The sequence below is a fragment of the Podarcis cretensis genome (genome assembly GCF_951804945.1).
Source record: "Podarcis cretensis genome assembly, chromosome: 18".
Taxonomy (NCBI): Eukaryota; Metazoa; Chordata; class Lepidosauria; order Squamata; family Lacertidae; genus Podarcis; species Podarcis cretensis.
The window spans coordinates 13,368,487-13,394,454 of NC_137188.1; the positions used below are offsets into that span (position 1 = coordinate 13,368,487).

At 47.5% G+C, this 25,968-nt stretch overlaps 3 protein-coding genes and 1 long non-coding RNA gene across 6 annotated transcripts; 2 read left to right on the forward strand and 2 right to left on the reverse strand.

Moving 5' to 3' along the window:
• The first annotated feature begins 2,860 nt into the window (after positions 1-2,860).
• On the forward strand, positions 2,861-8,820 carry LOC307207171 (uncharacterized protein). Its single transcript, XM_079960936.1, has 4 exons — positions 2,861-3,421; positions 4,349-4,424; positions 5,627-5,702; positions 8,484-8,820. Exons 1-4 carry the CDS (start codon positions 2,990-2,992, stop codon positions 8,641-8,643), a joined length of 744 nt encoding a protein of 247 aa, XP_079817062.1. The 5' UTR covers positions 2,861-2,989; the 3' UTR covers positions 8,644-8,820.
• LOC307207218 (uncharacterized protein) lies at positions 8,597-14,692 on the reverse strand. Its single transcript, XM_079961023.1, has 4 exons — positions 14,246-14,692; positions 11,698-11,794; positions 10,397-10,445; positions 8,597-9,513 (listed from the first exon to the last, which is right to left on the reverse strand). The coding sequence occupies exons 1-4, from the start codon at positions 14,501-14,503 to the stop codon at positions 9,384-9,386; spliced, it is 534 nt and encodes a 177-aa protein (XP_079817149.1). The 5' UTR covers positions 14,504-14,692; the 3' UTR covers positions 8,597-9,383.
• On the reverse strand, positions 8,597-25,935 carry LOC307207287. Its single transcript, XR_013834609.1, has 2 exons — positions 25,438-25,935; positions 8,597-8,869 (listed from the first exon to the last, which is right to left on the reverse strand). It is a non-coding gene; the product is annotated as an uncharacterized lncRNA (long non-coding RNA).
• Positions 14,850-23,520, forward strand: CCDC194 (coiled-coil domain containing 194). Of its 3 annotated transcripts, none has more exons than XM_079960961.1 (6): positions 14,850-16,011; positions 18,528-18,624; positions 19,662-19,794; positions 21,412-21,544; positions 23,255-23,298; positions 23,346-23,520. In XM_079960961.1, the coding sequence occupies exons 1-5, from the start codon at positions 15,682-15,684 to the stop codon at positions 23,276-23,278; spliced, it is 717 nt and encodes a 238-aa protein (XP_079817087.1). In that variant the 5' UTR covers positions 14,850-15,681; the 3' UTR covers positions 23,279-23,298; positions 23,346-23,520. The 3 variants fall into 3 exon arrangements, with proteins under 3 accessions (XP_079817087.1, XP_079817088.1, XP_079817089.1); XM_079960962.1 differs by having other exon boundaries at positions 21,412-21,498; XM_079960963.1 differs by having other exon boundaries at positions 21,412-21,483.
• Positions 25,936-25,968: the final 33 nt, after the last annotated feature.

The following is a 25,968-nucleotide window of genomic DNA, read 5'->3' on the forward strand; positions in this document are numbered from 1 at the left end:
TCCTTCGGTGATGCATTTTGGTTAAGGTTTTGTTTAAGCAGTAGGGGAATTTTGACAGTCTTTAAAGGGGTTTGCCCTTTGTTGTTCTGGCCCTCTCTTAACTCCTTGCATGGAGTGACAAACTCTTGTTTGCAGCAGAAAATAAAGATCTTCTTTGCTTTCACGGGATCCCGCCTCCATCCAATTTCTCTATTTTATTTTATTTTATTTTATTTTATTTTATTTTATTTTATTTTGTTTTGTTTTGTTTTGTTTGGTTTGGTTTGGTTTGGTTTGGTTTGGTTTGGTTTGGTTTGGTTTGGTTTGGTTTTACAAATACCAGAATATTACACAAGATCCTTTTAAATCCTAAAACTCCCTTCCGTGGGTTTTTAAAGTAACCTTTTCAGCGAAACTCCCACGTTTTGCAGAGCCCCACAAACTGATCAAACGATACTACAAAGGCGGGGTTCGTTCTCGATATTAACGGTGAACCCAAAATTTGGGATCCCCTACAAACCCGGGCCAAATATTTTCAGGGGTTTTTTTGGGGAGGGGTTGCAGCATTTTCCAGCGAAACCCTCATGTTTTGCAGAGCCCCCACAAAGCTGAGCAAACGAGACTTACAAACACGGGGTTCATTCTTGACATTAACTGCAACCCCCCCCCCAAATTTGGAACCCCTGCAAACTGCTCAGCAGGACATGCCTGTTTTAAGAGGAGAAATTCCAGAGGGTGTGCAATAACTTGGTTTGCGGGGCGCTCCAAAACTCTGCAAAATACCCCTAAAAAAGCCTGCAAGACTTTGGCATAGATTTGCACGGGATCCTGAATTTTGGGGTTCATAGTGAATGGGCTCATTCAGAATCATTGCCCTCTTCTGGAGGCAGATCATAGCCACCCTGGCAAGTAGCCGTTCTTCTCCATGAACTGCAGAAAGACAGAGAGAGGTTTGTGGCTGAGTGCAGGATTTGAACCCTGCTCTCCCACCTCCTTAGGACGCGGGTGGCGCTGTGGGTTAAACCACGGAGCCTCTTGGACTTCCCGATCAGAAGGTCGGCGGTTCGAATCCCCGCAATGACGGGGTGAGCTCCCGTTGCTCGGTCCCAGCTCCTGCCAACCTAGCAGTTCGAAAGCACGTCAAAGTGCAAGTAGATCAATAGGTACCAATCCAGCGGGAAGGTAAATGGCGTTTCCGTGCGCTGCTCTGGTTCGCCAGAAGCGGCTTAGTCCTGCTGGTCACATGACCCGGAAGCTGTACGCTGGCTCCCTCGGCCAGTAAAGCGAGATGAGCACCGTAACCCCAGAGTTGGCCACGACTGGACCTAATGGTTAGGGGTCCCTTTACCTTTACCTTTACACCCAGCTCCTTGCAGGGTACTCTAACCACTGTACCACACTGCCTCCGGGCGATTTCCCCACCCCCTGCTGTTACTGAAGGTGAGAAATGGTCCAAGACCAGTGGTAAGGCAAACCAGAGCCAAACAATGCCATTCCCTTACTATGATAGAATCACAGAACTGTAGAGGTGGGTGGGACCTTTGGAGGTCATCCAGCCCAACCCTGCTGCAATGCAGGAATCTCAGCTAAAACAACCTCTGCTTAAAAACCTCCGAAGAAGGCAAATCCACCGCCTTTTACCCCACACAGTCGAACGGCTCCATCTGTCAGAAAGCTCTTCCTGACATCAAGCCGGAATCTCCTTCCTTGTAACTTGAAGCCATGGGTTCGAGTCCTGATTTGGAAACACCCTTTCTTGGAATTTGGCATGGGGTGGGTGTGTCCCCCTTTGCAGTCACCGCAAGCACACACCTTTCTCAGAACCGCTTCATTTCCCAGCAACAGAAACTTCCTCGCTCTCCATGGCAGCCTTCCCCAAACTGGTGCCCAGTGCAACTCCCATCACCATACTGGTCAGGACTGGTGGTTTCAGGGAGCCCGGCCCGCTTCAGAGGTCACCCCTGTTGGAAATAAGGCTGCTGTATGGACGCAGGTGGCGCTGTGGGTTAAACCACTGAGCCTAGGACTTGCCGATCAGAAGGTCGGCGGTTCGAATCCCCGCAATGACGGGGTGAGCTCCCGTTGCTCGGTCCCTGCTCCTGCCAACCTAGCAGTTCGAAAGCACCTCCGGGTGCAAGTAGATAAATAGGGACCGCTTACCAGCGGGAAGGTAAACGGCGTTTCCGTGTGCGGCTCTGGCTCGCCAGATGCAGCTTCGTCACGCTGGCCACGTGACCCGGAAGTGTCTCCGGACAGCGCTGGCCCCCGGCATCTTAAGTGAGATGGGCGCACAACCCCAGAGTCTGTCAAGACTGGCCCATACGGGCAGGGGTACCTTTACTTTTTATACTATAGAGACCCCTTATGCTGCGTTTAGAACCAGAATTGCTTTTGCATATAAACTGTTTCTCAGGCGGCTAGTCCTGGCCTTTATAACCCTGGACCTTCTTCCAGAAGGCAGAAGCTGAAAGAGATAATTTCTGGGGTGCGCACTATCCTGCGCTATCTCTGCAGCTTTCTTATGGCACCTGGAAGCGTAGATTTGATCCAAGGTGGGAAGAGCGCACCCAATTAGTCTCTCCGCAGTCTTTACAACCTTGGACAGCATTGTTTTTTCCCTGGCCGTGCAGCTCCCAAACCACACACACAGACCATAGGTTAATACACTAATACACTTAATACGATTTAAGTGCTGCAGGGGGAAAAAACCCCAATCATTCAGTTTGTACAACACACATTCATAAGGACTCAATACTGGCTCTTGGATAAGGGGAAAGGGAGCAGTTTTTTCTTATAACAGTGCTTTCCAAATAAATAAATAAATGCAGTGGCCTGGTTCAGTTTCGATTCCTCTCGGCTGCTGGATTTCACAAATTCCCGGAAACGGAGGGAGGAGGGAGGCCCAAATCTTGTTGCCGGAGAGAGCCAGGAGGAATCACTCTTTGAGATTTGAAAGCTCGTGTTTCGAAAGCCGGAGTCGAAAGCTGGTTTTTCCCAGCTTGCCTTCCCCATGGATGAACTGCAGCGGGGCGTGTGCAGATCCCTAGAAGATCTAAAGATCAAGTGGCTCTCTTTCACCAAGACATGGAGCAAGACCCATTTCTGGTGTGCAGCTGTCATCATCCTCCAGTTCCTTCTATGGATCACTATGCTCCTTTCGGATCAACCGCGGGCAGTTTCGGAGCCAGAATGCGACCGAGCCCAACTGCTGGACAAGGTGGCATCTCTCAAGGAACAACTGGCAGCTGTGAAAAAGGAGATGGAGAAAGGGAAAATGGAGAGCGACAGGCAACTGGCCGCTACAAACCGGACCCTCAGGAAGACCAAGATGGCTTTGGAGAAAGCGATTAAGGGAAGCTATAATCTGCAGACCCAGCTGGCGGCTGCCAACCAGAGCCTGGGCGAGACGCAACAGCGCTGGGAGTCCTGCCAAACTCAACTGGTAAAAATAAGGGATCTTCGAAACTGGAAGGGGCTCCTATAATAATAATAACAACAACAATAATTTATTATTTATCTGGGACGCGGGTGGTGTTGTGGGTTAAACCACTGAGCCTAGGACTTGTCGATCAGAAGGTCGGCGGTTCAAATCCCCGCAATGACAGGGTGAGCTCCCATTGCTCGGTCCCTGCTCCTGCCAACCTAGCAGTCCGAAAGCACACTGGTGCAAGTAGATAAATAGGTACCGCTCCGGCGGGAAGGTAAACGGGGTTTCCGTGCGCTGCTCTGGTTCGCCAGAAGCGGCTTAGTCCTGCTGGCCACATGACCCGGAAGCTGTATGCCAGCTCCCTCAGCCAATAAAGCGAGATGAGCACCGCAACCCCAGAGTCGGCCATGACTGGACCTAAGGGTCAGGGGTCAGGGGTCCCTTTACCTTTGTTATTTATACCCCGCCCACCTGGCTGGGCTTTTCCAGCCATTCTGGGCAGCTCCCTAGAGAATATTAAAAACACAGTCTGTCCCCAGTCTGGCTGCTGCATTCTGGATTAGTTGCAGTTTCCGGGTCACCTTCAAAGGGAGCCCCACGGAGAGCGCATGGCAGTAGTCCAAGCGGGAGATAACCAGAGCATGCCCCACTCTGGCCAGACAGTCTGTAGGCAGGGAGGGTCTCATCCTGCGTACCAGATGGAGCTGGGAAACAGCCATCCTGGACACAGAATTGCCCTGCGCATCCATGGACAGCTCCTTCAGTTCTACTGGGCCTTTGAGACCGTTTAGGGCTTTCAAGGTCAGCACCAACACTTTGAATTGTGCTCAGAAACCTCCTGGGAGCCAATGCAGGTCTTTCAGGACTGGGTTATATGGCTGACGTGAACCAGAAATCCCCTCCAGGCACGATTTTCAAGGTATTTTTTTTCTCCTGCTATAGGACAGCACGAAAGGAAAAACCGCGTCTCTGGAGAAGGAAAGGAACAATCTACAGCAGGACAACCAGAAGCTCCGAGGTGAGAAACCAGCAGAGATGGCATCATGGCGACGGCTGAGCACCACGATGCTTTGGGTTGTCCCTAACCCATAATAAGTCCAGTTTCCTCCCTCCCACTGAATGGGCTGATCCAATGCTTCACTGCGAAGCCCACCCTAAGAGTGTGAAGGCAAAGATGCGCGAAGGAAGCCGTGTTTCCGCCAGGCAAAAACCAGAGGTTTCCACATCTGTCCCAGTTCGTTATATTTACTTACTTTAAATAATAATAATAATAATAATAATAATAATAATAATAATTTATACGATGCTAATTCATAAAGAAAATATCATATATCTCTCTCTTTCTTTCTCTTTTTCTTTCTTTCTTTCTTTCTTTCCTTCTTTTTCTTTCTTAATTTCTCTTTTTTCCCTCCCTCCCTCCCTCCCTCCCTCTCTCTTCTCTTTCTCTCTCTTTCTCTTTTCTCTCTCTGCCCCTTTCTCTTCTTTCTTTCTCTCTCTCTCTCTCTCTCTCTCTCTCTCTTTCTCTCTCTTTCCCTCTCTCTCTTTTCTTTCTCTTCCTTCCTTCCTCTCTTTTCTCTCTCTCTCTCTCTCTCTCTCTCTTTCTCTCTCTCTCCCTCTTTCTCTTTTCTTTCTTTCTTTCTTTCTTTCTTTCTTTCTTTCTTTCTTTCTTTCTATCTATCTTTCCCTCCTCCCTCCCTCCCTCTCTTTCTCTATATACAGTACATTAGATGACATGGAATCAGCTAACTATCACGGGGAAACATATTCTTCATGGGCTTCACCCTGAAGACCACGTTTGGCTCCTTTGCAAATGGCAGACAGTCTGGAAATTTTGATAAATAAACCCGTTTTGCAACGGGGTGGCGTTGAACAATTTCAGTTGCAGCTGTGCTCCCTTGGGGCTCAGGTGTTCTGGGCTTTGTCAGTTCATACAAGGCCCTTGAGGCAAAAGCAGTGTGGGAATCGTGGAATTGTACGAATGGGCACCCCAGCGGTCATCTAGCCCAACCCATTGCAATGCAGGGATCTCGGCCAAAGGAGCCACGGCCGATGGCCTGGGGAGATTTCCGGGGGCCAGACAGAGAGTCCATGGGGGCCGCATTTCTCCCACAGGCCTGGTATCCCCCATTCCTGGCCATGCGGGGGGAGAGAGGGAGATTTCCAAAAGGTGGTGGAATCGGCGGTGGAAAATCTGAAGGACGTTTCCTTTCTTTTTCAAAGGGAAAATTGACAACCTTGTGCAGCAGCTGTCCAGTCGAGAAAGAGAGTTGGAGAGCTGGAGGAATAACCAGCAATGGTAAGAGCATCTAGGGTGAGTTCATATTTGTTTTTGCATTTCCTGGTGGGGCGGGGCGAACTTTTGTACAATCCCCCCAGGGCCGGATTGAGGTTTGATGTGGCCCTCAGCTCCTGAAGGTAATGGGGCCCTTTCTATGTCCGGCTGTCCTTTGTCCACAACAAGTTGTCACTGTTTTTTTGTGTTGAATATATGCTATATGGTAATTTACGGACCTAATAGGTATCTCAAGACATTAGCCCATGTTGCTCTGCAACCAGTCCATGCAGAATGTAGGCACCCTATATATAGGTAAAGGGACCCCTGACCATTAGGTCCAGTCATGGCCGACTCTGGGGTTGCGGCGCTCATCTCACTTTACTGGCCGAGGGAGCCGGCGTACAGCTTCCAGGTCATGTGGCCAGCAGGACTAAGCCTCTTCTGGCGAACCAGAGCAGCGCACGGAAACGCCGTTTACGTTCCTGCTGGAGTGGTACCTATTTATCTACTTGCACTGGCATGCTTTCGAACTGCTAGGTTGGCAGGAGACCCTATATATAGAAAGGAGCAAAACAGTGATATTTGAGGGAGCAGGCTAGCTGGCGGGGCCCATGACTTACATCACAGGAGCCTACACAACACAAAACACGGCTGCTACATGTAGGTTCTATTTTATGTTTTTTTATCTCATATTTTGGAAATGGACATCCAGGTTTTTTTCCCTTTTAATTTTTTGGGGGTCCCCAATCCAGCACTGAATTTAGCATCCCGAAATCCTAAAAAGAGTACAGCGGTCCCTTGGTTCTCAAACACCTTGGTACCAAAACAGCTTGGAACCCAAACACTGCAAACCCGGAAGGAAGTGTTCCAGGTTGCAAACCTTTTTCAGAAGCCGAACGTGCTCCGTTTTGAGAGTTACACTGAGGTCTGTCTGCTTTTTTGCTATTTACTTTGCGTTTTTGTTTTCGCAGCTCTTTTTGTTTTGTGTTTGTGACTGATAGAATGATTGTGTGCCTGCAGTGCATTGCTTATTGCTTTCATTTTATGGGTCGGTGGTCTCGTTAGATAGTAAAAATCCATGTTCAATTGCTGTTTTGGGGGTTGTTTTTAAAAGTCTGGAACGGATTAATCCATTTTGCATGACCACCTATGGGAAAGCACGCCTTGGTTTTGGAACGCTTTAGTTTTGGAACGGACTTCTGGAACGGATTAAGTTTGGCAACCAAGGTACCTAGCAAGCTTGTTAAACTGTATTTAAAAAGGATCCAAATTATGCAGGAATTGTGTCAAGGGGCAGAGGGAACATTAATGCACATGTGGTGGCCATGGAAACAAGCCAAAGATTATTGGGAAATGATCTATCAGCGAACCAATAACAGCAATTGATACTTATTTATTATACCATCTATACATCCTTTTCATATAGTTTTCTTTCAGCAGAGAACAGTCAGTAAATTTCAAATCTACCTTCCACAGCTTTCCCCAGTCCTCAAATTGTATATTGTGTCCTATAGTAAAGGTCAAGGGAGCCCTGACCATCAGGTCCAGTCGTGACCGACTCTGGGGTTGTGGCGCTCATCTCGCTTTACTGGCCGAGGGAGCCGGCGTCCAGCTTCCAGGTCATGTGGCCAGCAGGACTAAGCCGCTTCTGGCGAAACAGAGCAGCGCACAGAAACGCCGTTTACCTTCCCGCCAGAGCGGTACCTATTTATCTACTTGCACTTTGACGTGCTTTCGGGCTGCTAGGTTGGCAGGAGCAGGGACCGAGCAATGGGAGCTCACCCCGTCACGGGGATTCAAACCGCTGACCTTTTAATCAGCAAGCCCTAGGCTCTGTGGTTTAACTCACAGCGCCACCCACGTCCCTTATTGTGTCCTATAAGGAGGACCCAATTCAATGGACCGCGTTCTCTTAGATTTCCCTTTGCACAGCAGACGTCACCAACTGATGCTGAGCAAAATGTCGGACCTCCGGCCCATAACTCTGAGAAGAAACCAAACGAGGTTTCTCCTGGCAGACTGGGACAAAGATATCCCTGCCTTAGTAGCTTCCTCTTTAGCCACAATTCTACCCAAAAGGGTTATCCTTTCGGAAAATAGACAGGGCGTAGCCTAACATCCAAGTGCACACCACCATGTTGTTGTTGTTTAGTTGTTTAGTGGTGTCTGCCTCTTCGTGACCCCCTGGACCAGAGCACGCCAGGCCCTCCTGTCTTCCACTGCCTCCCTCATGCTGGTTGCTTCGAGAACACTGTCCCACCATCTTGTCCTCTGTCGTCCCCTTCTCCTTGTGCCCTCCATCTTTCCCAACATCAGGGTCTTTTCTGGGGAGTCTTCTCTTCTCCTGAGGTGGCCAAAGTCTTGGAGCCTCAGCTTCAGGAACTGTCCTTCCAGTGAGCACTCAGGGCTGGTTTCCTTCCGAATGGATAGGTTTGATATTCTTCCATGCGACCCTAGTGTGTCCTTATAACCCTTGATAGCTTCACCCTCATCTTTTTAATGATCCCAGTGACTTGAAATGTTTTATATTGCAGTGGCGTAGTGTGGGTTGCCAGCACCCGGGGCAAGGCAAGTAATTTGCGCCCCCTAACCCGTGGATTTGCGCCCCCTAACCCGTAGATTTGCCCTAACCCCAGATGTTGCGCCCGGTGCGGCCCGCCCCCCTGCACCCCCCACGCTACGCCACTGTTATATTGTGATGCCAATAAAGGTTCTTGATTTGATTTGATTTGATTTGGGACTGCATCGCCCCAGAGGCAGCCCTACTGACCCAATATTTCCCCAACCGCTTTGTCTTTTCAGGGTTCAAAACCAGATGCAAGAGGAACGGCAGAATTACCACCAGCAGAATGTCGCCGATGACATAACCAAGAGCCCCTGGTTGATGGGTGTTGTGTTTTTCTTCCTCCTCCCACTCTTCCTCCGCCCCCTCTTAGCCTGTGTTGACTGCCTACGCCAGTGAAGTGAAGTTGCTATGGCAGATATAAACATTCGAAAAAAGCGACTTCTTTGAGAAAAGAAGCATGATCCAGACCCCTCCACCCCCAAAAAATTGAACTCATCATATATCATTTCCCAGAAAGCCTTCACCTCTTTACAAGGCCCCCACATGTGGTAAAATGAACCTTCCCTTTCTTTACATTTCCCACACTCACTGGTTCTTGTCTTGTACATTTTAGCAAGCTTAGCTGGTGTTAGTGAGAGCTGGACCATCAAGAAGGCCGGTCGCCAAAGAATGGATGCTTTTGAATTATGGTGCTGGAGGAGACTCTTGAGAGTCCCATGGACTGCAAGAAGATCAAACCTCTCCATTCTGAGGGAAATCAGCCCTGAGTGCTCCCTGGAAGGACAGATCCTGAAGCTGAGGCTCCAAGACTTTGGCCACCTCATGAGAAGAGAAGACTCTCTGGAAAAGACCCTGATGTTGGGAAAGATGGAGGGCACAAGGAGAAGGGGACGACAGAGGACGAGATGGAGGGACAGTGTTCTCGAAGCTACCAGCATGAGTCTGACCAAACTGCGGGAGGCAATGGAAGACAGGAGGGCCTGGCGTGCTCTGGTCCAGGGGGTCACAAAGAGGCGGACACGACTAAACAACAGCTGGTGTTAAATACCATCTGCGTAACATTTTCAGGCTAGGGCTTAATACGTTGGCGATCTGTCGATTTGAACGACGGTGGGCACCTCTGCCTCTCTGGCTCCTCAAACCAGGAGTACCACGGCCATTGTGAGCCCCAGAGATGCCAGGTCACCATAAAGAGCGATTCCACTGCTGGCTGGAAGCCTCCTTTGCTGCTGCCGAAGATGGGCGATGATTTCTTCCTGGTGTTTGCTGTGATGGAGAGAGGCAGAAAGCAAGAAATCAGTTCATGAAGAAAATGCTGCCCCGATGCCTTTCCAAACGGTGTGTCAAATCAGTGCATCGACTGTGTCGCCCGATACGTGCCCAATTCTCTCACAAGGGGTCCATCTAACCTACGGTTCGCTAGTACAGTGGTACCTTGGTTTTCAAACGCCTTGGTTTCCAAACACTGAGAACCCGGAAGTAAATGTGTTCCAGTTTGCCAATGTTTTTCGGAAGCCGAACGTCCAACGTGGCTGTCGGCTATTGTTTCTAGGGCGCCTGAGCCAATCAGAAGCCGCGCCTTGGTTTTAGAACATTTCGGAAGTTGAATAGACTTCCAGAATGGATCAAGTCTAGAGCTTTTGTCTTTGCTCTTTGTTTTGCGTTTTTTGTTTTTGAGGCCTTTTCGGTTCATTTGTTTTTGTGACTGTGCGGAACCCAGTTCAGCAACTGATTGATTGATTGATTGATTGATTGATTGATTCTCCCCTGAAAATAGGGACGTCCTAATCTGTCCCCTTCAATGTTTCTCCCATGAAAATAAGGACGTCCTATTCCATCCCCTCCAACGTTTCTCCCCTGAAAATAGGGACGTCCTAATCTGTCCCCTTCAATGTTTCTCCCCTGAAAATAGGGACATCCTATTCCGTCCCCTCCAACGTTTCTCCCATGAAAATAGGGACGTCCTAAATAAAAGCAGGACATTCTGGGATCAAATCAGAAACCGAGACGGCTTCTGTCAATCCGGCGCTGTCCCTGGAAAATGGGGACACTGTCCCTAACCTCACCAGAACAGAACCAGGTCCCTCATTGCTCAGCAACCCACCCCCAACAGCACCTTCCTCATAAGTCGGACGTGGGTCTCACTTACGTTACACCTTGAAGCATCTGTGTCCAGTTTTTCAGGAGCGTGACCTCGTCTGGGAAATGGGAAAAAGAGGGCCATTTTCATCCTCCCAAAACACAAAGGCCTGGGTGGCAAAACACCTGTTTTTCATGCCGAAGGCTCTGCCATTTGAATGGCGATGCCCATCAACTTTCAAATAACCTTCAAATATTTTATTGGTGTATAACTTTTATGTAAAAAGTAAAAAGAGATAGATAGATGATAGATAGATGATGGATAAAAAATAATAATAAATGTTCAGCAGCACCTTAGAGACCAACTAAGTTTGTTCTTGGTATAAGCTTTCATGTGCATGCACACATCTTCAGATAGATAAATGATAGATAGATAGATAGATAGATAGATAGATAGATAGATAGACAGATTGATAGATAAACTAGTTCAAATATATGTTGGAAGTGCAAGGTAAAGGAGGGGACATTTTATCATATGTGGTGGGATTGTAAGGGAATTAAAAAAATTTGGGAAATGATATACAACGAATTGAAGAAAATGTTCTATTTAACATTTGTTTAAAAACCTGAAGCATTTCTGTTAGGGATTGTAGGGAAAGATCTGCCAAAAAAGCTGAAAAACTGTGGGGGAAGGGAGGAAAAATTGGGAGGGGGGAATAAGGATGATATGTTTCTGGATAATATGTTTTGTTTTAATTTTGAATAAAAAAGTTATTTAAAAAAAGATGATTGATAGCTAGCTAGCTAGCTAGCTAGATAGTTAGATAGATAGATATACCGTAGATAGTTGATAGTTGATAGATAAAGATAATAAATTTTTATTTGTACCCAGCCCTCCCCAGCCAGAGCCGGGCTGAGAGCGGCTAACCTCATATAGATAATACAATATGCATGAAAACAAGCAATCAATCGATTAAAATGAATCCCAAAATTAATTAAAATTAAAGTTAGAACTGGGTAAACGACAATCTTCAGGTTAAAATTGAAAGCGGTTAATACCCACCAGGAGCAACTGTTTCCACTGATATTATAAGGACCTTAGATAGATAGATAGATAGATAGATAGATAGATAGATAGATAGATAGATAGATAGATATAGCACTTGGGGAGGTTCCTGGGTAGAGCAGGTGAGGGTGTGGCTTAGGAAAGGGGTGTGGCCTAGGGAGAGGCCCCCGAGGGCCACATGGAGAGGTCTGGGGGGCCACTGAGGCTGAGGTCCCAGTTCTGCACTCCGCTCCTCGCCCCCCTCCAGCCCCAAACCACCTCTTCCTAGGATCTTCCCAAACCTTTTGGACATCTCAGAATCTCACCTTCCAAGCCTTTAATTACGAATTCCTTCAGGCCCAAGCGGGTCTTGATCCGGGTCATTTCAGAGCTCAGGCTGGAGGCGTTGGCTTCTAGAGCTCTCTGCTCCAAGGCAAGACATCAACAACGAGAAAAAAATGAGAAAAATATTACAAGGCACAAGAAAATCAATAGAAAACGAGAGATAAAATCGGTGGGAACCAGGAGGAGAATCAGCTTCCCAAAATAAATTTACCTCGCCCCTTTACTGCAAATGTCTTTAGAAAATAAATAAAATTAAGACCATTTTATTTAAGTAAACATTTTCAGGATTTTATGTTTTCCGCTGCTGTTTTAAATTGCTGTGGGTTGTTTGTTTTGTACTGAATTTTATCTTTATCCTTTCTCGTTTTGTATTACTCGTTTTTATTATTGCTTGTTAGCTGCCCTGAGCACAGCCTTGGCTGGGGAGGACGGGGTATAAATAAAAATTATTATTATTATTATTATTATTACTACTGTACTTTGTTTTAAAAAGAAGTAGGGGGTTATGCGTAAGAGAAATAAATAAAGCTAGGCGCTTTGGAGTCCCACTTATATCCGCACCCTTCCCAAAAAAGGAAAACAATGTCAAAGATCGACCACGCCGTAATGATTGAAGACGAAAAAGCCACAATAGCTTTAAAAGAAACAGCTTATATCGAATAAGGCAATATTCAACAATCCATTGGAATGGTAAACAGTCAAATTAGGTAAAGGTAAAGGGACCCCTGGCCATTAGGTCCAGTCATGGCTGACTCTGGGGTTGCGGCGCTCATCTCGCTTTACTGGCCGAGGGAGCCGGCGTACAGCTTCTGGGTCATGTGGCCAGCAGGACTAAGCCACTTCTGGCAAACCAGAGCAGCGCACGGAAACGCCATTTACCTTCCCGCCAGAGTGGTACCTATTTATCTACTTGCACTTTGACGTGCTTTCGAACTGCTAGGTTGGCAGGAGCTGGGACCGAGCAACGGGAGCTCACCCCGTCATTGCGGGGATTCGAACCGCTGACCTTCTGATCGGCAAGTCCTAGGCTCTATGGTTTAACCCACAGCACCACCTGCGTTCCTCAACAGTCAAATTAAATATCAGCAAAGAACGATGACGATGAAGAATTAGCAAAAGGATAAAAGGCAGGGAGGGGAGAGGAAAACTTTGGTTAGTGCTTCTTCTCGAAGACAAAAATCTCAAAGACTTTTGCAGTGGAAGCAAAGGCACAGCGCTCTGGTTTTGTCTTGCAAAGGGTTTGGCCACAATCCTGCGCTTGGTTACCCAGGGATGCTTTGGTTCAGGAGGGCTTACTCCTGGGAAAGCGAAACTGGGATCGCAGCCACGAAGCTCAACCCTTTGCATGTTTGCATGGAAACACATTTGGTTGTTGAACAAGAGGGCATTGATTAACGATTTTGACATATTGGCTCAGCCCTGGAAGCACATTGACAACCGAGGTTAACACTGTCCCCCAACCCTATACAGTGGTACCTTGGTTCCCAAACGCATTGGTTCCCAAATGCCTTGGTTCTCAAACACCTTGGTTCTCATACGCCTTGGTTCTCAAACTCCAAAAACCCAGAAGTGAGTGTTCCGGTTTCCTAACATTTTCCGGAAGCCAATCGTCTGACGCAGCTGTCAGCTATTGTTTCCGGGCCGCCTGCGCCAATCAGAAGCCGCGCCTCTGTTTCCGAACATTTCGGAAGTCAAACGGATTCATGGCAGCTAACAGCAGTAAAATTACAGTAATGAAGAAGAACTGAAGGCAGCCCTGTTTAGGGATGTTTTTAAAGTTTAATGCTGTATTGTGTTTTTAATATTCGGTTGGAAGCCGCTCAGAGTGGCTGAGGAAACCCAGCCAGATGGGCGGGGTACAAAAATTATTATTATTATTTATTATTATTATTATTATTATTATTATTATTATTATTATCTGATTGATTGGTATTAGTAACTGTATTATAATTTGGCATTGTTATAGGTAAAAGCACACGACCCCTGCATGGTTAAGTCCAGTCAAAGGCAACTATGGGGTTGTTGTCATTATTGCAGGTAGGTAGTCGTGTTGGTCTGCCGTAGTCGAAACAAAATAAAATAAATGAAATGAAATGAGAAAATTTTTAAAAAAATTCCTTCCAGTAGCACCTTAGAGGCCAACTAAGTTAGTTATTGGTATGAGCTTTCGTGTGCATGCACACTTCTTCAGATATTATTATTATTATTATTCCTTATAGTTGCTCCTTGCAAACACCCGGAACCCTTCAAATTTTGAGAATCAGCCAGATTTGCAAGTTGGGGTTGGATAATTCCGACTGCAACCGCCTATATTTTCCGGTTTCGCAGATATTTTAGCAACAAAGACTTTACGCATAACAAATGGACGTTTCCTTTGGCTTCACTCTGCCCGCCCCTCTCTTATTTTGCCTCTTCTTGCGACTGAGTATCCAATTCCAACCAGTTTACAAACTTATCCGTTACATTTTCTTCCGATTCCCTTTCTCTTTCTTTTTTTCATCCCATCCTGCGATTTTATTTGCGGCTTACCGTGCGGTTCTGGCACGACTCCCAGCGCTTCGCGGCGGCTTGCAGGGTCCGGTTCACGGTTCCCAGGGAGGCCAGGCTGCTGGTGGCGTTGCTGCCCTCTCCCCAGTTCCCTGTCTCCGTTGCCCTTTCTTGGTGCGCAGCAAAATGCGCCAGCCCGGCCACCAAGATGAGGATGGCGGCGAACTCCAGCGCCGCCACGGCGACCCAGAGTTTGCGCTTCCCCCAGCGGAGACTGGGAGAGCTTTCCTTCTCTTCCATGGTTTGGAGTGGGTGCAAAGTGGGGAGGGGGGGTACCCCAAAACCCAAAAAGCGGTCCGGAGGGTCTTCCCCACCCCCTTCTCCGAGCCTTCCGGGGAGTTGGAACGGAGGGCACCCAAAAGACCGCGGGAAAGAGCTCACCGCACGGATAAACAGGTCATTCTCCGGAGAGGAGCTACGTATCCGACTGAATTTGGAAGCGATCCTGCTTCCCGCTGAGCAAATCTGAAAGGAAGAGGAAGAGCAGGAGGGGGGAGACCAGGAGGCAACGCATTATTATTATTATTATTATTATTATTATTATTATTATTATTAGCTGCCACGTGGGGGATTCTTGAATGAAAATAGGGACGTCCTATTCCATCCCCTCCAACGTTTCTCCCCTGAAAATAGGGACGTCCTATTCCATCCCCTCCAACGTTTCTCCCCTGAAAATAGGGGCATCCTATTCCATCCCCTCCAACGTTTCTCCCGTGAAAATAGGGATGTCCTATTCCATCCCCTCCAACGGTTCTCCCCTGAAAATAGGGACGTCCTATTCCATCCCCTCCAACGTTTCTCCCCTGAAAATAGGGGCATCCTATTCCATCCCCTCCAACGTTTCTCCCGTGAAAATAGGGATGTCCTATTCCATCCCCTCCAACGTTTCTCCCGTGAAAATAGGGATGTCCTATTCCATCCCCTCCAACGTTTCTCCCCTGAAAAAAGGGACGTCCTATCCCATCCCCTCCAACGTTTCTCCCCTGAATAGGGACATCGTAAGAAAAAGTGGGACATTCTGCAATCAAATCAGAAACCGGGATGGCTTCTGCCAATCCCTGGAAAACAGGGACACTTGGAGGTTCTGATATCGGTATATCACGATATTTAGCTGCTGATATGTCCCGGTGTTGAAAACAATATATCGGCCCAGCCCTAGCACTTAGCAGAGGTCAAATTACTTGGTGATTTTTTTAAAAGGGCTGGATATAATTTAAGGGCACAGAGGCGAACCCATCAACTCCTGGCGGGAAAAAAGGCCACAAATAACTCCCTTGTGGTTTTCTTCCCTGCGGCCTGTGGTGAGCCACAGATGAAGGGTTTGTGTGATCGCTGTGAAACCCACGCAGAGCGATTATAGTGAGAGGAGTACGACCAGCGGCACAGTCTCTCTCTTGCCAGGAAGGAGAAGAAGAAACATGGATCCCTCGGCCGTCAAAGCCACCCTGAAGGTCCTGGGCTTGTGTGCGGTCCTACTTCTGGTGTTGGCGGCCGTGACCGTATCCGTGGCCGTCATGGCGTGGCACTCGGAAGCGGCTCGGCAGCTCAGGAGGTGCCGGGAGCAGGTGGCGAACGAGACGGCGGCTCTGGGGGACAAGGTGGCCGAGCTGGAACGGGAACGGGCCAAGCGTGAGAAGCAGCTGGAGAAGCTGGCCCAGCGAGAGAAGGACCTGCAGAAGCAGCTTGGCCAAGCCAAGGAGAGCAGGAAGAGGCTCAACGCCACCTTGATGGGCTGCTTGGAGAACGTGGTATTTTGGGCTCGGGTGGGAGGGGAACGTTATAGGCCCTATTTCCAGGGGAGAAATGTTTGAGGGGATGGAATAGGACGTCCCTATTTTCACGGGAGAAACGTTTGAGGGGATGGAAAAGGACGTCCCTATTTTCAGGGGAGAAATGTTGGAGGGGATGGAATAGGACGTCCCTATTTTCAGGGGAGAAACGTTGGAGGGGATGGAATAGGACGTCCCTATTTTCAGGGGAGAAACGTTGGAGGGGATGGAATAGGACGTCCCTATTTTCAGGGGAGAAACCTTGGAGGGGATGGAATAGGACGTCCCTATTTTCAGGGGAGAAACTTTGGAGGGGATGGAATAGGACGCCCCTATTTTTACAGGAGAAACATTGGAGGGGATGGAATAGGACATCCCTCTTTTCACAGGAGAAACGTTGGAGGGGATGGAATAGGACGTCCCTATTTTCAGGGGAGAAACGTTGGAGGGGATGGAATAGGACATCCCTATTTTTACAGGAGAAACATTGGAGGGGATGGAATAGGACATCCCTCTTTTCACAGGAGAAACGTTGGAGGGGATGTTACAGATAGGTAGCCGTGTTGGTCTGCCATAGTCAAAACAAAAAATTCCTTCCAGTAGCACCTTAAAGACCAACTAAGTTAGTTCTAGGTATGAGCTTTCGTGTGCATGCACACTTCTTCAGATTTTTACAGCCCCTATTTTTACAGGAGAAACATTGGAGGGGATGGAATAGGACGTCCCTATTTTCATGGGAGAAACGTTGGAGGGGATGGAATAGGATGTCCCTATTTTCAGGGGAGAAACGTTGGATGTTATGTGCTGTCTCTGCACGGATCTGGGCTCCAGCTGTTTACCCCTGGCCTAAAGAACCCTAAACCCTTTTTTTTTGGAAACTCTATTTTGAGACAGTCCGGTGCAGAGACAGCTTATTCCGAGTCTCTGCCACGCCTATCCAAAGTTCTTTTTTCGGGCAGACGTATAATTTTTATCCGCCTCCAGGTACGCTCTGCAAGGCCACTCAGCCCCAGCTTCTCAAAAAAACACATCCTACCACACAGGCACTGGCCCGGCTGGACGAAGGCCAAGATTCAGGGACCTTGAGAGCCTTTGTGGTCCTCCTGGAGAAATATAAACAGACACAATAGCCGCCTTTTCCTGGGAAAAGCCCAACTCTGGAAAACGAATCGCTCTCCTCCATTGTTCTCCTTCGAGCAATTTCCTTTTCAGCTGGTGGAGGTTGTAGGGCAGGAAAAAGGGGCTTGGAGAGGTTTTTGTGGGGCCTGAGTCCATTTCCTCTGCCTGCGATTGTCCCCATTTCTTGAGGTTTTGCAAAAGCTCCCAGATTTTGTCCGTTTTTAGTTTTGCACTGGCTTTCCCGTGCTCCCTTGGGCATCGGCAAACCGCCAGTCATGTCCTGTGAAGAGCTCATCGCGACAGGCAGAGCCTCTTTCACAGAATGGCAGAATTGGAAGGGACTCACGTTTCATCCAGTCCAACCCCCTGCCCAAATGGTGAATTTACAGCTTTGCTTTGCCATTGTTGAAAGCATTCAGTTTTTCCTTTGGGTGGCGCTGTGGGTTAAACCACAGAGCCTAGGGCTTGCCGATTGGAAGGTCGGCGGTTTGAATCCCCGCAATGACGGGGTGAGCTCCCGTTGCTCGGTCCCTGCTCCTGCCCACCTAGCAGTTCAAAAGCACAAAGTGCAAGTAGATAAATAGGCACCGCTCTGGTGGGAAGGGAAACGGTGTTTCCGTGCGCTGCTCTGGTTCGCCAAAAATGGCTTAGTCCTGCTGGCCACATGACCCGGAAGCTGTACACCGGCTTTACCTTACCATCAGGTTCTCTGGAGATGTCAACAACTTTGGTTGGACCAATCCTAAGAAAAGATGAGCAACTTTTGGGTAAAGGTAAAGGGACCCCTGACCATTAGGTCCAGTCGTGGCTGACTCTGGGGTTGTGGCGCTCATCTCGCTTTACTGGCCGAGGGAGCCGGCGTACAGCTTCCGGGTCATGTGGCCAGCAGGACTAAGCCGCTTCTGGCGAACCAGAGCAGCGCACGGAAACGCCGTTTACCTTCCCGCCGGAGCGGTACCTATTTATCTACTTGCACTTTGAGGTGCTTTCGAACTGCTAGGTTGGCAGGAGCAGGGACCGAGCAACGGGAGCTCACCCCATCATTGTGGGGATTCAAACCGCCGACCTTCCAATCGGCAAGCCCTAGGCTCTGTGGTTTAACCCACAGAGCCACCCGCATTCCCAGGGGTCCCTTTACCTTTACCTAATTTTTTGGGTGGCCCCAAGAGAGTGTGGCTCTAAGCTAGAGCTTGTTTAGCTTATAGGTAAATCCGGCACTGGTGACGGCAGACCCTCCCCCCTTGCCTGTTTCTTCAAAGGTGGGGCGTGGCCACAAATGGGAGGGTGCTGTGTGGGCGTGGTCTATACAAGGGGCGGGGCTACAAGTCAAGGACCCACATCGTAAGAGATGCTGCCCCACTCTGTCTCTCTTGCAGACCCTTTTGGATGCCAACCTGACAGAGCTCCACGGCGAGATGTTCACACTCCAGGCTGAAGGGGTGGAGATGGACGGTCGAAACAGCGCCCTGCTGGGTAATAACGATAATAATTGCAATAATAATGATTTATTACTTGTACCCCGCCCATCCGAGTTGCGGATGTTACGAGGGCAGAACAAACGAAAGGTCATCTGCTATGATTTATTTATAGGTCTTGTAGTAAGGGCAAAGCTTACTGGGAAACGATGTATAATGAATTGAAGAAGATGTTAATAATAATAATAATAATAATTTATTATTAATAATAATTTATTATTTATACCCGCCCCTCTGGCTGGGTTTCCGGTCCTACAAACCCATGGTGACCCATGTCAGGGCCTTCTTGGTGTTGGCTTGCTCCCAGATTCTGCTACATTAGTTGGTTTAGAATGTTATAAAGGCGTCATATGAATGCGACACCAGAAGTCAATGGTAATTCCCATTGTGAGCTTTTATAACGTTTTTTCCCCCCATAGCGTTTTTTTTTTTTATAGCTGTGTAGATCCAGCCTGGAACTCTTTCACCGGAAAAGCTAATAATAATAATAATAATAATAATAGGAAGTCAATGGTAATTTCCACTGTGAACTTTTATAATGGTTTTTTTCCATAGTGTTTTTTTATATCTGTGTAGATCCAGCCTGGAACTTTCTCCCCGGAGAAGCTAATAAGCTAATAATAATAATAATAATAATAATAATAGGAAGTCAATGGTAATTTCCATTGTGAGCTTTTATAACAGTTTTTTTTTCCATAGTGTTTTTTTATATCTGTGTAGATCCAGCCTGGACCTCTCTCCCTGGAGAAGCTAATAATAATAATAATAATAATAATAGGAAGTCAATGGTAATTTCCACTGTGAACTTTTATAATGGTTTTTTTCCATAGTGTTTTTTTATATCTGTGTAGATCCAGCCTGGAACTTTCTCCCCGGAGAAGCTAATAAGCTAATAATAATAATAATAATAATAATAATAATATACTTTCCTCCTACCTTGTTGGGGAAGGGGTGGGCTTGGAGGAAGCCTGGAAAGCTTTTTCTGCATTGTGCCGTTGTTCTCAAGCCCGTCTCTCGGCCCTTTCCCGCTCGCAGCGGACATGTCCCGGTGGCGGCAGCAGGCGACCAGCTTGGAAGAGCGGCTGGAGGCAGCGGCGGGAGAAAAGGCCGCGGCCGAGGCGGAGAGGGAGTACTGTGAGGCACGGCAGGCAGCGCTGCAGGAAAGTGTGTAAGTCGAGTCTCCATGGCACTTTCGACCTTTGCAGAGAAACAAATCACAGAATCTAACACAAAGGTCAGCAACCTAAGGCCCATGGGCCAGAAGCAGCCCATGGGGGTCCCTTAACCGGCCCATGAGCTGCTCCCGAACCTAGCTGGCAGCTCAGCGAGTCCCCGTTCAATGCGCTAAACCAGCGTGGAGCAGGGACTCTCTTCCGCAGCTCCAGAAATCGCTTCTGTGCATGCACAGACGCCAGAAATCGCTTCTGCGCAGGTGCGGTTTTGGGCATCTGGGCATGCGCAGAAGCGATTTCTGGCGTTGCACTGCCCCTGATCTAGCAGAGCAGTCCTAGCTAAAAGCTGGTCAAACGAAGAAGGAAGTCAAAAAGTGAGAAGTGTGCTGTGTGACTCGTCCTTTTGTTACCTGGACAGGTGAGGCCACGCCCACCTTCTGTCACATGCAAAAGGGAGGGTGCTCCAGCCAGGAGGAACAGAAAGTTTCGACCGGCTGGACCAAACATTCCCTCGCATGTCTTCTCTAGCATTGCAAGGAATGTTGTACTTGACTGCCTCTCATGGATCACGTCCCATACAGTAGCTCCTCAAATCTTTCTAAATATATATATCTTGTGGGAACGTTCAGGGTGGCAGGAGAGGATATATTGTTTATTCATATCCTTCCTAATCTTGCGCTAGCAAGTTCCTTTACTTAGCAGAGTTTACACCCCCTTTTTACATGCACAGCAGATGGCTGGTTGCAGGCTCGTGTGAGCCTCTCACTATTATACAATTCAGTCTGTCTTCAGATTCAATTGTATGTTCCTGGTAAGTTCCTTTGAGTCCCTCTTAAAAGAATAAAGAAGCCACAATCTTATTCAAAGTCAATAAAGGAAGTTTACTCACATCAGTTCACAGTTGGATCCCTGAAGGCAGACTTAGTTACAAATATGTACATGTGGATCTGCCCCATATGGGTGAATAATCCCAGTACTTCTTCTAGCAGAGCAGTCCTAGCTAAAAGCTGGTCAAACGAAGAAGGAAGTCAAAAAGAGAGAGGTGTGCTGCGTGACTCATTCTTTTGTTACCTGGACAGGTGAGGCCACGCCCACCTTCTGTCACATGCAAAAGGAAGGACGCTGCAGCCAGGAAGAACAGGAAGTTTTGACCAGCTGGATCACACATTCCCTCGCATGTCTTCTCTAGCATTTCCCAAGGAATCTTTCTTCCTTTTCGAAACCTTAAAACCCCATTTGCACCAACCCTAAAAAACACGCACCGAGGTCAGAAGACTAAAGCGAGCGGACCTGAAAACAAAAAACAAACCTCAAGCGTACCTGAAACCGGCAGTTCGAGATTTTTAAAAGGGAAATTGCCTGTTAAAATCTTATTTTTCATGCAAAAGGAAGGACGCTCCAGCCAGGAGGAACAGGAGGTTTCGACCGGCTGGACCAAACATTCCCTCGCATGTCTTCTCTAGCATCGCAAGGAATGTTGTACTTGACTGCCTCTCATGGATCACATCCCACATATATTGGTGATAATTTGATGTAGAGATAATCTGTCGGGGGGCTCTTGTCAGTCCGCCTCCCCCTTCCTGACGTCTCTTTTTCGCCTTTTATCTCCCCAGGCATGGCTACCTGTCCGAAATCGCCTCCCTCCACCGTCGCCTTCAGGGGCGTCCGTCCTCCTCTGGCCGCAGGTGCCCCCCGTTCCGGTACTTATTGTGGGGGCTGGTCATCTTTTTCATTCTTGACCCTTTCGTAAGTTTTCAGAGCCGAGAGGGTTCCCCTGGGGCGATCCCTTGCTCAGAAGGGTGGCGATCACCCTGCCGCGAGAGAAAGATTTGGCAGCCGTCACTCCGGCTTGACTTAACCCGGCGCAGTCAAAAGTATTCTGCCCCCCATTGCGAATCAGGTTTATTTATCGAAATTTGCAAGGTTTGAGCTGTATGCAAGGAGCAAATTGGTGGACTTGTCCAAAAGTGAAGGCCTTCTGGGAAATGATCTATAATGAGTTAAAAAAGGTGTTTAGATACACCTTCCCTAAGAAACCAGAGGCCTTCCTCCTGGGCATTGTGGACCAAAAGGTGTTAAAGAAGGATAGAACTTTTTTTATGTATGCAACTACAGCAGCAAGAATACTCATTGCAAAATATTGGAAGATACAAGACCTTCCCACGCTGGAAGAGTGGCAGACGCAGTTGATGGACTATATGGAACTGGCTGAAATGACTGGCAGAATCCGAGATCTGGGAGAAGAGACAATGGAAGAGGACTGGAAGAAATTTAAGGACTATTTACAAAAACATTATAAGTTGTATGAATGTTAAGAATCTGCATGACTTGGAAATTTTAGCTCCTGCAATTAGATTAGGAAAATAGAAAGTTAAGTTATAAGTAAGAAAAAGTTGAAATTTAAAGTTATTTTATGTATTATCTTAAGGTATAAATATTTGACAAAAGGTACTTTAAATTTAGAAGTAAAACACTCTGAAAGATATAAATAAGATACGAAACAAGGTAATAATTTGCTGATATGTTTATTGTAAAGAACGCAGGGTGAGGGAGATGTGGGGAAGTCCATTTAGTAACCTAAAAATGTATTTTGAAAGTTGGATTGTTTTTCTTTCTTTCTTTTTTCTGGTTTGTTCTTCTTTTTCTTTTCTGTAAACTGAAGATGTAATAAAAATTTTAATAAAAAAGAAAAAAAAGAAAAATGGAAGCCGTAGCTCAACGCAAGGGATGCTTCAAGGTAAAGGTAAAGGACCCCTGACCGTTAAGTCCAGTCGTGGCTGACTCTGGGGTTGCGGCGCTCATCTCGCTTTATTGGCTAAGGGATCCAGCATACAGCTTCTGGGTCATGTGGCCAGCAGGACTAAGCTGCTTCTGGCAAACCAGAGCAGCGCACGGAAACGCCGTTTACCTTCCTGCCGGAGTGGTACCTATTTATGTACTTGCACTTTGATGTGCTTTCAAACTACTAGGTTGGCAGGAGCAGGGACCGAGCAACGGGAGCTCACCCCGTCATCGCGGGGATTCGAACCACCGACCTTCTGATCAGCAAGTCCTTGGCTCTGTGGTTTAACCCACAGCGCCACCCAACCCACAGCGCCACGTAGCTCAACGCAAGGGATGCTTCAAGAGCTTCCCCCAAATTCAACTGGAAAAGCAACTTCGCTTCATGCAAACAGCTCAGAGTCTGAACATTTTGATAATCAACCTGATTTCCAATGGAGGTTGAATAATTCCGATTGCGACTGCAGAACATCATGGATGGTGGATGGGAAGTCAATGGAATGTCTATGGGGAAACATGTGAAATTTAACAATTAAATAGATAAATGTTTTTTTTTTTTAAAGGGAACCTACATATTCTATGTTGCTAGTTGCTCCTGGTTAATATAAAATTGAATTGCTTCTTCTGTGTTTTTGTTTTAACTCGCTTTCATTCATTTTGTTGTTGTCGTTTTAGGAAAGGCTGATCTTTCTCCTCTAGAGCAACTTACCCAATGCCTTCGACATGATGAGAGGTTTTGCAGACCCCTTCCTCCTCTCCCCCAACCCGTTCAAAGTCACAGATAAATACCAAATTCAGATGCAGCTTTGGGGAAACTGGCAGTTGGGAGACACAGATTATTAAACCAGATTGGAATTATAGAACTGTAGAAAGGACCACGAAGGACATCTAGAAATGCAGGAATATTCTGGGATGATTCAGATCTGTCAGATCACAATTTAAATAAATTTAAATATAAAAAAATAATAATTTAAATTTAATGTTCAAATAAAACGCTGTTCTCTGACCCAACCAAGTAAGTCTGCATTGTTGTGGTTTTTCCTCTTGATGTTTCCTTCTCCCTTGCAGAAGCAAGCAGCTCAACATTAAAAAGATTCCTGGTGGATTGCGATTCTCTGCTGCAGGCCTGCTTAGATCTGAGTAAAAGGCGCTAGGATTTTTTCCTTGGGTTACTGGAAACAAAAACACCAAAAGAAAAAACCTGGATGTTTTGTCAAATGCCCGGACAGAAATTTTAATTCTGGAAAAGAAGTCGCATCCGGGGAAAATAGGACGTATGGCAACCCAACCCCCTTTCTTCATCTTCTTCCTCTTCTTCTTCCTCTCTGGCGATCCCTCGTAGCCGAGTAAGATTGTCTTCCATGAACACGGTTTTAGCAGTGAGTCCGTAAGTGTCTGTGGAGGCCAATTCTGGATCCACACATCCTTCCACGGTGGGGACATAGGTTTCCATGCAGGAGTTGATCCTGGTGTGGATTTGCCAAGCGTGCCTTCCTCTTAGCACGCTTCTCCCTCGTGTCCTGAGTTCGAGTGTCTTCAAAGCCCACGACACCTTTGGCAAAGGCTGTTCTCCAATTACAGCACTCGCAGGCCAGTGTTTCCCAGTTGTCGGTGTTTATACTACATTTTTAAAGATTTGACGAGAGAGTCTTTGAACCTCTTTTGTTGACCACCAGCATTACGCTTTCCATTTTTAAGTTCGGAATAGAGTAGTTGCTTTGGAAGACGATCATCAGGCATCCACACAACATGACCAGTCCAACGAAGTTGATGTTGAAGAATCATTGCTTCGACACTGGTGATCTTTGCTTCTTCCAGTACACTGGTATTAGTTCGCCTGTCTTCCCAAGTGATGTGTAAAATATTTCGGAGACACCGTTGATGGAATCTTTTGAGGAGTTGGAGATGGCTTTTGTAAGTGGTCCATGTTTCCCAAGCATACAGTAAGGTTGGTAGTACAAAAAGAGAACATCTGGCAACCCCGTACCCTATAGCCTGATCTAGCAGGGGTCGTGTGTTGGATGCTGGTGGCGCAGTGGTCTAAACCACAGAGCCTCTTGGGCTTGCCAATCAGAAGGTCGGTGGTTTGAATCCCCGCGACGGGCTGAGCTCCCGTTGCTCAGTCCCTGCTCCTGACAACCTAGCAGTTCGAAAGCATGTCAAAGTGCAAGTAGATAAATAGGTACCACTGCAGCAGGAAGGTAAATGGAGTTTCCGTGCGCTGCTCTGGTTTCCGTCATGCGCCAGAAGCGGTTTAGTCCTGCTGGCCACACGACCCGGAAAGCTGTCTGCGGACAAACGCTGGCTCCCTCGGCCTGAAAGCGAGATGAGCGCTGCAACCCCAGAGTCGCCTTTTGCTGGACTCATCCAGGAGTCCTTTGCCTCGTGAGTGCAGTTTATGAGCTGACCACGAGGGAGCAGCATACGATCACTTCATCTTTAGGGATGAAGGAAATTTGGCTTTCTCTCTCCATTTCTGCTTTGCAAACCCCGAGTGTGCATTTCTCCTTTTTATACGTAATTGCACCAAGCACATTCCCCCAAGCTTGCACACATTGTCAGCACCCATGTATCTTGAGAGATGATGGAGTGCTCCTCCGGGGGGGGGGGGAGCCAAAAAACTGTGAAAGCAGAACCAAGGTGACCTTCCCAGGGTGCAATCCTGGGCCATGCGTCTGGGGGCTCCAGGCTGCCCAGATGACAAAACCCCCCTCTCAGCCGCTTTAAGGAAACTAGAAGGGGAAGAAATGGAGGCAGTGAGAGATTTTACTTTCTTGGGCTCCATGATCACTGCAGATGGAGACAGCAGTCATGAAATTAACAGACGCCTGCTTCTTGGGAGAAAAGAGACAACAAACCCAGACAGCGTCTTAAAAAGCAGAGACATCACCTTGCCAACAAAGGTCCGTATAGTTCAAGCTCTGGTTTTCCCAATAGTGATGTATGGAAGTGAGAGCTGGACCATCAAGAAGGCTGATGGCCGAAGAATGGATGCTTTTGAATTCTGGTGCTGGAGGAGACTCTTGAGAGTCCCATGGACTGCAAGAAGATCCAACCTCTCCATTCTGAAGGAAATCAGCCCTGAGTGCTCACTGGAAGGACAGATCCTGAAGCTGAGGCTCCAAGACTTTGGCCACCTCATGAGAAGAGAAGACTCCCTGGAAAAGACCCTGATGTTGGGAAAGATGGAGGGCGCAAGGAGAAGGGGACGACAGAGGACGAGATGGTGGGACAGTGTTCTTGAAGCTACAAACATGAATTTGACCAGACTGCGGGAGGCAGTGGAAGACAGGAGGGCCTGGCATGCTCTGGTCCAGGGGGTCACCAAGAGTCGGACACGACTAAACGACTAAACAACAACATATTGGAATCAAGACATTAAATGAGCA

Bases quoted from the DNA above. Each gene is read 5' to 3' on its own strand.
- LOC307207171 (XM_079960936.1), top strand. From the start codon at position 2,990: ATGGATGAACTGCAGCGGGGCGTGTGCAGATCCCTAGAAGATCTAAAG. The intron at 3,422-4,348 runs GTAAAAATAAGG...CTCCTGCTATAG, and splicing joins AGTCCTGCCAAACTCAACTG to GACAGCACGAAAGGAAAAAC. The intron at 4,425-5,626 runs GTGAGAAACCAG...TCTTTTTCAAAG, and splicing joins GGACAACCAGAAGCTCCGAG to GGAAAATTGACAACCTTGTG.
- LOC307207218 (XM_079961023.1), bottom strand. From the start codon at position 14,503: ATGGAAGAGAAGGAAAGCTCTCCCAGTCTCCGCTGGGGGAAGCGCAAA. The intron at 11,795-14,245 runs GTAAGCCGCAAA...GCCTTGGAGCAG, and splicing joins AGTCGTGCCAGAACCGCACG to AGAGCTCTAGAAGCCAACGC. The intron at 9,514-10,396 runs GTAAGTGAGACC...TCTCCATCACAG, and splicing joins CAGATGCTTCAAGGTGTAAC to CAAACACCAGGAAGAAATCA.
- CCDC194 (XM_079960961.1), top strand. From the start codon at position 15,682: ATGGATCCCTCGGCCGTCAAAGCCACCCTGAAGGTCCTGGGCTTGTGT. The intron at 18,625-19,661 runs GTAATAACGATA...TCCCGCTCGCAG, and splicing joins TCGAAACAGCGCCCTGCTGG to CGGACATGTCCCGGTGGCGG. The intron at 19,795-21,411 runs GTAAGTCGAGTC...TTATCTCCCCAG, and splicing joins GCAGCGCTGCAGGAAAGTGT to GCATGGCTACCTGTCCGAAA.